Genomic DNA, 13277 nt, shown 5'->3' with positions numbered 1-13277 from the left:
AGGGTGGCCAAGAAGTGAGGTGCACAGAGGAGGTTTTCTGGATCTACCACCCCTTGTTTAACCAGAACAATTAAAATTTTATGTTTAGGAGTCCACCAGTGGCATAATGGTTACATCACTGGTCTCCCACATGGCTGACAGTGGTTGGAGTCCTGGAGCTCTACTGATGAGATGGATCTAGGTTGCATGCTCCCTATGAGAATCCAATTTCTGATGATCTGAGGTGGAGCTGGGGTGGCGATGCTGCACCAGGGCAGGGCTGTAAATACTGCATGGTAAGTTGTATAATTATCTCATTATATATAATTATAATAATGTGATAAAAATAGAAACAGAGTGCATAATCAATGTAATGTGCTGGAATCACCTTGAAACCATCCCCCCTCATCCTTGTTTGAGGAAAAAGTGTCTTCCACAAAACAAGTCCCTGCTGCCACACAGGCCAAGGACCACTGTTCTACGAAACTGTGTCTGGAAATAGCCACCTTATTGAATTTTGTTGGTTGTCATATTTTTAATTGATCTTGTTATGTTTTCAGTTAAACAATCAAATCTTCATCATTTTTCTCTTATTTCATTGGTTAGATCATGAAGTGCAATGCTAGCTAGCCTTACTATGTCACACTAATGACACTTGGTTGAGTTTTTTTTTTCTTCTGTGAATGAAACTCTGTCTCTAATAGACTATTAACCTCATTTGAACCTATTTTCATAAGTGAAATGTTTACTTTTCTTAGCTTATTTTCAGGCATTTTTTTCTTGTATGCTTGCTCTAATTTTTCTGTTTTCAGCCTTTTCTCTCCATGCTATATTTATTTTTTTTAATTTTCTGATCCATTGAAATGAATATGCTGAGTTTAGTCTACTGATGATTATTATTTATATGTTTGGATAAGTATTCTCTAATAAGTCACATCTAAATGAAATATTTCTTGAATCTTTCCGTACATAGGTTCATAGTTTTATTTCTTCCATCTCTCCCCTATCAGTTCAAAATGATATAAATTGTTGTTTTAAACATCAATAATTATTTTAAGGATTGCATTATATGTTATGTACATTTTCAAGAATTATTCTTGGTTATTCTTTTCTCCTTTTAGTAATATTTGGATTGTATATATAAATATATATTTAAATATTTATTATAATATACTATGTATATATATACATATAGATAAAATAAATATTATTGATAGATAATATAAATATGACAGAAAGTGCATACACTTGAATGAAGGAGACAGAGAGAAAGTGCCCCCTATGGGAAATGGTCTGGCTGCTATCCCTTTTCCTCATTTCTCTCTACTTTTGGGACTTGGGGTATACATGTACAAATGCCCAGAATATTCTTCAAGCCTTCTTGTCCAGGACTTGAACTATGCAGTGGGCCATGTGGAATCTAACTGCTTAAGCCATTTGATATTAAATACATATTGGGTTGTCAGAAAATTCATGATGTATTTTTCTATGTTTTTCTATGCAAAAGTGGGTCATAGCTTTTCTCATGACTCAATATATTACTATCTGATTTTTCAGAGCATATTATTTTAATAATATAACTTCCTCAATCTTGAATTATGTATTCTGATTAATTTCCCAGCACCCAAGAATATTTGCTAGAAGATTGTTTTTATTCTATTTAGAATGTTGTATTTCCTAAGATCTGAGAAATTCAAGAAAGCCTTTCCATTGCTTTTGAACATATATAACTAAGACCTGGGTATAGACTTCTTTCACAACTTTTTTTTTCTTGAAACTCCGTATGTAGATATTTTTCTATTATCTCTTGAATGGTTGTACTAAAGTTGTAGTTCAACCTGAAAGTACTTAATTTATTGATAGTTTTCCCTCCCCAGATGTTTACAAATCTTTCTTATTCTTCTAATTGTTCTAATGCATGATTCAGTTTCATCATTGCATTTTTAGTTTCCTCAACTAAGGAACAACAGTTCCTTATTGTCTTATCTCAGAAAGTTCCACTTCAGTTTTAACTGGACCCTGTTTAGTTCCTTTTCATTTAGATTTGTCCCAGTCTAGGTTCCTGGCTGATAATCTAGAGAAAGTATTTGAATGAGAGAAAATATATAAAGAGTATATATCAGAAAGGACTTGGATAAAAGATGTTGCCTAGTTTTATATGGAATCAGAATAACTGGATGTAGGTCTGCCATGAGAGCTGAGAACTAGTGATTTCAGAGATAAGGTAATAAAGATGTTTTGCTGAGAATTTACCTTGGCAAACACAGAGGGCAAGCCAGAAGAAGATTGAGTCTGCCATGAGAGCTGAGATCTAGTGATTTAAGAGATAAGGCAATGAAGATGTTCTGCAGAGAATTTACCCTGTAGAATTTGGCAATGCCAAGGAATTTGCAGACCACATCCTCCTGTGCACCTCTGACCACTCAGAGTGATCTTCTACAAATTAGGAAGAAATTAATAACCCATCAGATGACTAGAAATCACCACAGGGGCACAAGAAACATGTGAAACCAAGAAAATACCTCACCCACAAGAGAAAAGAATAACTCCTATTCATCCACAGACAGTACAATAGAATCATGGAAATGTCTGATAAAGAATTTAGAATATTCGTAGCAACAAAACTAACATAGATGGAAAAGAAGAGAGACAATGAATATCAGAAGAAAAAAAACCGATGAGTTCCAGGAGGTGAGGAAGTTCTTGCGAGAGCTGAAAGAGAAAATACACACTATAAAAAAGAATCAAATGGACCTGTTAGAGATGACTATAATACAGGAAGTCAAAAATCTCCCTTGCAAGTATTAAAAGCAGACTAGATCATACAGAAAATCGAATCTCAGATGTAGAAGATAGAATGGTTGGCCTAGAAAAATCCACCATGAAGACTGAGAAAATTGCCACCAAAAAAATGAGAATAATATACGAGAAATACTAGATACCATCAAACGTCCAAACATCCATACAAGTGGTATCCCAGAAGGCAAAGAGACTCATAAGGGTATTGATGATCTATTCCATGAAACCCTGCAAGAAAACTTTACAAAACAAGAGAGGCACTCAAAGATCCAGTCCCAAGAAATACAAAGGACCCCAAGTAGAATCAACCCAAGAAGATCTTCTCCAAGACACATTATAGCCACATTGATCAAAACCACAGACAAAGAAAAGATACTAAGATTGGCAAGAGAAAAACGTCAAGTTACAAAGGATATCCCATCAGATTAACAGCAGACCTCTCATCAGAAACAATGCAAGGAAGGAAAGAATGGGAAAATACATTCAAAGTGTTGAGTAAAAAACGATTTTAACCAAGAATAGTATATCCAGCAAGTTATCCTTCATATGGGAAGAGAAGACAAGAACATTCTCAGATAAACAAAACCTAAAAGAATTTACCAACACTAGACCAGCTCTCTAAGAAGTTCTGAAGGGACTGCTATCCCAGGAAAACTAAAGTCAGACACACAGAAATAAGAGTTCTAAAACAACTAAGAAAATGGCCAGCTTAATGGTGGGGACAAGTTCAAAGTTGAATGTTATCTTTCAGAATTTAAACAAAAAGATCGGACCACAACAAAAGATAAAGTACATGAGTTTGAACTAGTGAAATAGAATTTTGGCTTTTGGCTAAAACATTACTGACCTTCTATGCCTTGTTTTCCAGTGTTAAGGAATTTTGTCTTCTCTCGAGTTGTGGACAGGTCCATGTACCTACAATTTGAACAGAATCCTAACCTGTTTCCTGGCTTTAAGTATTAAGCAAAGTTCTCTTAATATTTTTTGATTTTGATTTATTAAAGCTAAAACTTCCTTTCTTGAAATTAAAAAATGTATTTAAAAATACCTGTTTAGTAACCACAGTAAACTATATAGCCTCAGCTATGTGCTATTTTATAGTATATTCATTCTACCCACAGTTTCATGCCTTAAGTCAATTTTTGTTCACAGATATGTATATATCAGCTGAACTTACTATTGAAAGTATTTAGATTAACTAAGATATTTTGTGAATCAATACCATGTGGGAAAGAATAAAGGAATGGAAAGCAACTGCAGAAACCAGAGACAGGGTGGGAGGAGGGTGGGAAATGGCAGAGGGTGAGAAATAGGGGGAAAAATATATATGCAAGAAATGGAAAATTATTTGTTGATGATAATATGTATGATTAAGGCACTTTACAGTGTATTCTGGCTGAAAAAATCGTATTTTGTATGCTGTGGTGATTTCAGTGAAAGTATGTAAAATAAATAAAGAAAAACATTAAATCAGAAAAAATATGATAATCTGAAAAACATTTAAAAACATAAAAATAATACTTAGATGTAAAGTAAACAATTCATGAAATACTTATAACCATGAAAAAAGAAATCGTAAAGCAATGGAAAGAGCAGAGTGTTGCTACACAGCATAACATTTTCAGATGTGATGTTAGTGCCAGTTACAGTAAAGTACATACTTTGTCATTACATATATAAGTTGAAATGTAAACTAATCTGTAATGATAAAAGTCAAAAGAGTGGTTATTTTGTGAAGAGTAAAGATTGAAAGGTGACATGAAGAATGCTTGTAGGTTACTAAAAGTGTTTGTTTTCTTAATCTTGGCAGTGGTTATACTAATGTATTTACTGTATAAAAAAAGTAAATTAAGCTGTGTCTCTCTGTGAGTTACATTTAAGTAAGAACATGTACCGGGAAAAGTAAACAACACATCCATTTTCCTAATTTTAAAAATGCATATGACAATACAACTCTTTAATTAAATACAACCAAAGTATTAGCTCTTGTCTACTGCATTTAAAATAATAGACTTTGAAAGAAGACATTTTGGGACCAATAGATGGCATAATGGTTAAGGCACTGAACTCCCACATAGCCCATGATTTAAGTCCTGGACCTGGTGTCTTGACACACACCAGCTGTGTGCGTACATGTGCCCAAAAATCCCAGGAGAAGAATGGAAGAGATTGCAGTGTGGCCATCCCCCTGGTGGGTGATTTCTCACTTTCCCTCTCACTGTCTCTGTCTTTCTCTAGTGAATGCACACACCCTATGACAAAAATCTTAAAGAGGGGGGAAGGTCATCACAAACATCTACTTGTGTTGTTACCAAGAACTTCTACAGATGAGTATAGTTCCATTCATAATGGTTTCCAAGGAAAAGCATACCAGACCCTCTATGGTGAATTAATTCCCAAACATTGTGATTGGAAACTGGATACCAAATAGGTACAGTCGTGTGTTGCATAATGATGTTTCAGTCAATAACCGATCACACGTATCAGGTGATTTCAAAAGGAGTGTAGAGGCTATACCATGTAGGTTTGCGTAAGCCCCTTCCATGATGTTTGCTCAAGACCAAAATTTTTAACAGGTGCCTTTCTCAGAACATAGTCCCATCATTAAGTAATGCATGATTGTAATTTCAAATCAAAAATCAAATTTAAAACCCCTACTTTAGTTCAAGCAATAAAGCAACTAAGCTACTGAGGCACATACATCCTTTTTTTTTTTTTTTTTTTTTTTTTTTTGCAGAAGACATGTTTTCTTGGAATCTTGTCCTCAACCAGTCTGGCCCCACTGAGTTTGTGTTCCATGTGTTCACTGCTGTTCCTGAATTCCAGGTCCTTCTCTTCCTTCTCTTCCTCCTCCTCTACCTGATGATCCTGTGTGGCAACACAGCCATCATCTGGGTGGTGTGCACAAATAGCTCCCTCCGCACTCCAATGTATTTCTTCCTGTCCAGCCTGTCTTTTCTGGAGATCTGCTACACCACCGTCGTGGTGCCCTTGATGCTTTCCAACATCTGGGGGTCTCAGACGCCCATTCCACTGACTGGATGCGGGGCCCAAATGTTCTTCTTTGTCACCCTTGGCAGCACGGACTGCTTTCTGTTGGCAATCATGGCGTACGATCGCTACGTGGCCATCTGCCACCCCCTGCACTACACCCTCATCATGACGCAGAAGCTGTGCATCCAGATGGTGGCGGGTGCCGTGGGCCTGGCCCTCTTCCTCTCCCTGCAGCTTACCGCCTTAATCTTCACCTTGCCCTTCTGTGGGCACCGCCGGGAAATCAACCACTTCCTCTGTGATGTGCCTCCAGTCTTGCGCCTGGCCTGTGCTGACATCCGCGTGCACCAGGCTGTGCTCTACGTCGTGGGCATCCTCGTTCTCACCGTCCCCTTCTTGCTTATCTGTGTCTCCTACACGTTCATCGCCTCCACCATCCTGCGCATTAGGTCAGCCGAGGGCCGCCGGCGGGCCTTCTCCACATGCTCCTCCCACCTCACTGTGGTCTTGCTGCAGTATGGCTGTTGCAGCCTGGTCTACCTTCGACCCCGGTCCAGCACCTCAGAGGATGAGGATCGACAAATCGCCTTGGTCTACACCTTTGTCACCCCATTACTCAACCCTTTGATTTACACCCTTAGGAACAAGGATGTCAAAGGTGCTCTGAAGAACGCCATCATCAGTAAAGCAGCCTCTGACACAATTTGAAAGTTTAGGGACTCTGGGGTGGATTTCTGTCACTTCAATGTCAAAAAATTCTAAGTGACAAACAGAATTATAATATTTACTTTCCCACACTTAGCACTTAGTATTTTTTTTACCATATTTGCCTATGTCCATAACTTGCACTCATTGTCCTGAAGTGATTTGAATAAGATTTGAAAATTTAGGAGCAGCTATGTGGTGTAATGGCTAAGGCAACTGAATTCCACGTAGCCAACTGGTCGGTCTCAGAACAGACTGGGGCTTGAAGAACACACAGTGTGCATGTACCAGCATACCTGAAATCCCAGAAGGAGAAGGAGAAAAGATTGTAGCATGTTCATTCTCCCTGGGAGATGCTTTCTCTCTTTCTCTATCAAATGCATGGGCCCCCTTGAAAATTATTCAAAGAAAGAAAGAAAAGAGAAAATTTGGGCTAAATTTCCAATGTAGGAGCTCTAGTTTATTTCAACCAACTTTAAAGAATCTCAGCTCACCGAGATAATTACTCCATCAGGAACCTTCATACATGCTTTGAATAAAGGTCAATACCTTAACATATGCTGTGTCTCACAGAGGTAATGATATTAATGTATGTTATGAATGATGCCTTAGATAAGGAATATTTATGAAAATCATAAATTTTACTTACAAAATATCTTTACTGGGTGTCAGAGAATGGTAAACCATAGAGTATTTAATGCATACATGTCCTCCCCTTCACATATCTCAACTGATCATTTTCTTTCATTCTGCCCTGCCACGGAGGGGACAGGAGTTTTCATTCATTGACTGAGCACTTACTACATGCCAGCCATGCTATAGTATCAAAAGCTATGTCCATTTGATGCCAGCACTGCTTGCATGAGCCTGGCACTCAACCTACCTAGTCTGAGGTTCCACCTCCTCTGCCCTCATAATGGCTGCTGCCCAAAGATCCAGCAGGTGGCGCTACTGCTTCTCCCAGTGTAGCCCATCTTGTGGCAGAATGAATGTTAACATCTTCGTGTTCCTGTGGCTCAACTCCAGAAAAATGCCCAGGTAGAATTTTCTTCCCTCTCTGGTGTTGACAGCAAACACCGTGCTGCTCAACCTTTTCATTGCACGGTGAGAAACAACGAAGTGAGGAGGGCTCTAAGGACACTTCTCACCAGAAATTATCTCTCTCAGAGCAGCAAAGGCTATGTGTAACCTATCAGACCAGGGTCTGAATCTAGCCTACAACCTAACTTTAGTTAGCAATGCCAAGAAGAGACTGAGAGTACCTGCCAGTGGATAGTAAAACTGACCTAAGAAATTGGCATAACTTTCTGTACGTCATATGGCTAAGTTTACCAAAGGCCTTGACCAATTTCTATTCCTTGATTCCTTAGGAATATTCTAAAAATATAACCTTAGAGGGACCAGCAGTTAGTGTAATGGCTATGTCACTGGACTCCCATGTAGTCGACTGTGGTTCGAGTCTTGGACCTGGTGGCTTAAACTCACGCTGCGTGCTTGTGTGTGCGTGCCCAAGATCCCGAGAGGAGAATGCAGGAGAAGGGATTGCAGCATGGCCATCCCCCTTGGGGGATGATTTCTCGCTTTCTCTCTCTCTGTCTCTCTCTGTCTTTCTGGCAAGCACACGCACCCTATAGCGAAAACCTCTCCAAAAAAGGAAAAAATATATATAACCTTAGAAACTTAAGAGAGTTAAACAAAACTGAAAATGTAAGGATTTATAAAATTTATATAAATTATAAAATTTATAAAAATAATAAAATTTATAAAATGAGCAGTGATTAAAATCTAATTACCAACAATATTGAATATAAAAATACAGCAGACTTAAACTCATATTTTATACAAAATTTAATAATAAAGAAAAATGCTTATCATACCTATAAGTGATAAAATTAAACTCATATTTATAATGAGTGTCCAATTTTGTAAAATATATATGCATGATGAGGAATAGAAGACCAAAAAGTTAATAGTTTTTAATCTGTTACTTGTAAAATTTTGGATTTTAACATTCCACTTTACTCATTTATGCATTTTTCATGTTTTCTAAAATAAAACTATGTTCTTATAATCAGAAAACTGATGATTTCTAAAAGGCACCCGAGATTCATGTAGATTTATTTGGCACATAAATCTCCCATCATCACAGCTCAGATCTGTTTTTCATACTTTTCACAGATTAGGACTTTTTTTGGTTATTTCTTTTCCCCATCAAAACTGCTTTTAATTTTTTAAGCTGATTTCACATGGGGATAAGGGGAAGAACCACAAAGTGTTTCTTATTCTGGGAACACATGGATTTAACAATATATCAGAACTGCCTTTGCTTCCAAGTTAATGCTGGAAGAGAGGGATAAACTCCCCGGTTGGCAGATTGCTTATCAACCTACCCAGACCAAGTAGCATCAGAACATAATGAATCAATTATTTGTACTCTGTGCTAGACATTGCCTCTCTTGCCTACAAAAGGAAAGTTTGTAACCACATTTCCATGCTTCCTTTCATTCTTTATTTAATGTCACAAATCATACAGAACATTAACATGGAATACAAAAAGAAGAGAATGAAGTGTTACTCTGTTGAAAAGAAGGCCTTAGAAGGTTAATTAATCCTTTCAACCTGAATTACTAGTCCTTCCCAGTTACCTACTCCCCTGTGTATATGCTAAGTGAATAGATTGATCTCTTCTTCCTTCCTTCCTTTCTTCATTTGCTTTCACTTACCGTTTTTCCTGACAAGAAAAAAATAGTATGTTTAGGGACCATCAGATGGCATGGTGGTTAAGGGCACTGGAATCCTATATGGCTGATCACGGTTCAAGTCCCAGACCTGGCAGCTTGCCTTCTCACTTTCTCTCTCTCTCACTCTGTCCCTCTCTGGTCAAATTAAAATAAATAAAGTTAAATAAAATAAAATTTTAAATAGTATATGTTTTTAAAAATGTAAATATAAAAAGTATAGGTTTATGATACACAATATGATGTACTAATACATGTATACATTGTCAAATGGCTAACTCAAACTATTTAACTCATGATTTATCTCGGATACTTTTTTGCTGAGAACATAAAATCTACTTTCTTAGCAATTTTCAAATATATAAAATATTGTTATCAACTGTGATCATTACATTATACGGTGGATCTCTTAAACTTATTCCTCCTGTCTAATTTTAATTTACAACGTTTGACCAACATCGCTGTAATCTTCTGATAACCTCCTGCACTGGCATGTTTAGGAAAGCATGAGGACAGTGACCACTTGCTAAACGCATTAGCAGAAATAATGAAAGCCAGTTGTTGTACAACACAATGGAGGGAAGCCCGTGAGGGAATTTCAGAAATCTAAAGGCTAACCCTCCCATTAGAGGCCCAGAGGCCTAGGAAGACACTATGTTTTCAGAGGATGGGCCTGGGGTACTCTCTACAGGGTTGCTTTTTAGGGTTACTCTGGAACTCTTCTTACATCCCACTACAGCACTCCTCAGGCCCTGTCATAGTTCAGACAACCCCAGGTACATCTCACCTTGCCATTATGGTTGCAGTATTACCTGACACTACTGAATATGCAAACAGGAGACTTTGGTGACTTGCACATAGTGGTAATTATAAAAGCATGAGTAATACAGAAGCCATGAAACATGGAGACCTCCACCTAGATTTCAAAAGATGTTCCAGAAAACCTGAAGGCTTATGCAGAGATTTGTCACAGGGGCAGAGCAACCAAAGAGAGTCCCCACAAAAGTAATTAATACTGGAACTACAGGAGTAGTGTCACCCTCAAGACCATAGTTGAGTTACCAGCATGCAATACCAGCCTCAGAAAATTATAGTCATTAAACTCAAACTGAGAGAGTGGGAGAAAAGACTAAATCCAGAAAAACCATGGGGGCAGGCCTCCTGATGCTTTGGGGCCCCAACCCACACACCAGTGTGCCCAGAAGATAACATGTAAAGTGAAAAATACTCTTAGTTTTAAAAATTTAATATCTTCCCTATTGGATTTTCAATTTGCTGGGGGCCTTGTTACTCCTTTCTTCTTGTGGAGTGGGAATATCTGTCCCATGCTTCTCCCTTCATTGTGTTTCAGAAGCATCTAATTTGTTTTGATTTCACAGGATCACAGTTGAACCTTGGACTTCTGAGTTGATATTGGGACAAGTTAGAATTTTTGGACTACTGGGATGATTCTGCCCATAAGAAGGACCTGGATTTTGTATTTAATGTGAAGAGCAGAATGCTTGTATGGGTACTTAAAGTATAATTTCTACTGAATGTGGATTGCTTTCATACCACTGTAAAATCAGAAAATAAGCTGAACCATCATTAAGTCAGGAACCATCTGCACTCCCTTTGTTAGAGTATTTTCATTCTCATGGAATCTGAGTAGCACAGGAGATGGACCACATTTAACATAAACCTTAGACTACTTCTTGCTTTCTGTAATACCAACTATTTTCTAAACCTGCTACATCTTTTCAAGCTCTCTGAGCTAGCTGATATTAATCTTATGTGCCACCCTTTTTCACACAAAATTTTCCTACTCTTCTGGACTCAAAATAATAGCTATACTGTAAAACATGATTTCTGATTTCTTATGGGGTCACCAAAGGGCCAGACCACACAACCTGCAATTTCAGAAAAGGACAGTTCTCACGGGGTGAATATCAGGGAAGCAGAGCAGAAACAAGTGATAGAAGAAAAAAAAGCATATAAATAACTTTCCTTTTCTCCATGGACTATTCCCTGGAACGCTTTCCCTTTCCAGAGGAATCCCACATTCTCAGTGAACATATGTGATGAGTAATCTTTGGATCTGCCATGCTTATTATGAACAATGACTCTCGAAGTGATGCATTTTATTGTACTGCTTTGCTTTTGTCCCCACTTCAGTTCCTTCTATTCTATTTCTTAATTTCCTTGGGGTTTTACCTTCCAAATAATGTCAACACTTAAATTCTTGTATCTGGCTCTGCTTCCAAGAAGGCCCATACTAAGATTATAATATAAGAAGAACAAGTTACAGAAAAAATGATTCTGATTTCACCCACTTTTCCTTGCTAGCTGTGATGAGCTATATAGATAGATCATAGAAATAACTACTTGTCACCTCTTCCTGGAACCCAGGAGTCTGATGTGGAACTTGCTGGCTAACCTGGCTGGCAAGGAAAATGCTTCGGTATAGAACTGGAGCCAAGAGGAGTGGAAGTAGTAGTGCCCAGATTCTAACAGGAGTTGCTGCTGAAGTTAGGGCCTGTCTGTTAGGATCAGTAAGGGCAGACAGGTAGTTCATCATAGGTGGCTTTTTCTGTAGTATTTTTTACAGAATGTTTGGAGCCTGGGAAACAAGGATTTTAATTTTAGGACTAGAGGGAGTGGGAAAAAGGCACAACTTTATACAGATACGAGTTGGAGAAGTCCTACTATTGGGTTTAATGTAGAGATAGTGAGATGCAACAACCTTAAATTCCAAGTCTGGGATTTAGAAGATCAGACAAGTATCAAGCCATAGTGGAATATTATCCAGACACAGGTGCAGTTATTTATGTAGTAGACATTTGTACCTGAGATCAAACTGGCATTTCCAGGTCAAATTCGTTGCCATGTTGGAGGAAAAAGAGCTGAGAAAAACCGTACTTGTGGAGTTTGCAAACAGAACATGGAAATGGCCTTCACTCTCTTGGAAATGGCAAATTCACTTGGGTTGCCATCCCTGAAGGACAAAAAAATGGCAAATACTCAAAATGTCAGCAACTAAAGGTACTGGCCTTGATGAGGCCATGGAATTATTAGTTGAAACATTAAAATGTATACCAGACAGTAATTCAATCAATTCAACTTCTCTAAAATGAAGGCTACATCACATATCCCTTTGGAAACAATCACATGTGCTTCACACTTTTAAATGTTAAAGCTGTCTCATTGTTAGTATATGTTGAACTGACTACAGCATTTGTAATCAATATGAAGAATAAGTATTTGGCTGTGTGGGTAACTCAGTTGAATCATCTGAATGATCCATATAATATATGATATTCCTTTCTTGCTTGTGCTAAGGTTTAAATTTTATGTGGATGAAATTCTTATTCATCTTTATCCCTATTAAGGAATGCACTTGAGCCATCCAGGTAGCATGGTGGTTAAGGCAGCTGGATCCCACAAAGCCAACTTCATGGCTGGAGTCCCAGACTTGCAGCTTGAGAAACACACTGGGCATGTGCACATGTGTACCCAAAATCCCAAGAGGAGAATGAAGGAAAAGAGACTGCAGCATGACCATCCCCCCCCACACACACACACAGAGGTAATTTCTCAATTTCTCTCTCTCTCTGTCTCTCTCTGTCTCTCTCTCTCTTCTCTCTCTCTCTCCTCTCTCTCTCTCTCTCTCTCTCTCTCTCTCTCTCTCTCTCTCTCTCTCTCTCTCTCTCTCTCTCTCTCTCTCTCTCTCTCTCTCTCTCTCTCTCTCTCTCTCCAGTGAGCACACATGCCCTATAGCAAAACTTTTTTAAAAGAAATTAAATAATCAACTATTTTTTAATGGGGAAAAAACCTCCTATTTTTGAATTAATGGTAGCAGTCTGTTTGTATAAACACTAACAAATATCTTAGCCCACATTTTTTTTTCTCCAATTAAGTCTTTCCAAAAACTAGACTCAATAGAGTAGGCTAGGAAAATAGTGTATGTAATGTAGTCTTCATTTGTTTAACTGACTATTTTATAATAAGCTACTTTGATTAAAACCTTTTAGTTATAGACATGAATATTATTTTGGTGGTTAAATTTACTAACTTACCTGTAAT

General features: G+C 37.8%; 1 protein-coding gene and 1 pseudogene across 1 annotated transcript; both read left to right on the top strand.

Annotated features, from left to right (window-relative positions):
* The first annotated feature begins 5520 nt into the window (after positions 1-5520).
* Positions 5521-6480, top strand: OR10Q1 (olfactory receptor family 10 subfamily Q member 1). Its single transcript, XM_006160863.1, has one exon. It carries the CDS (start codon positions 5521-5523, stop codon positions 6478-6480), a length of 960 nt encoding a protein of 319 aa, XP_006160925.1.
* A 5167-nt stretch (positions 6481-11647) lies between these two features.
* On the top strand, positions 11648-12328 carry LOC102478086 (ADP-ribosylation factor-like protein 1 pseudogene; annotated as a pseudogene).
* The last annotated feature ends 949 nt before the right edge of the window (positions 12329-13277 follow it).

This window comes from Tupaia chinensis, unplaced genomic scaffold (genome assembly GCF_000334495.1).
Source record: "Tupaia chinensis unplaced genomic scaffold, TupChi_1.0 Scaffold000709_1, whole genome shotgun sequence".
Taxonomy (NCBI): domain Eukaryota; kingdom Metazoa; phylum Chordata; class Mammalia; order Scandentia; family Tupaiidae; genus Tupaia; species Tupaia belangeri.
This window is presented reverse-complemented; position numbering and strand designations above follow the sequence as displayed.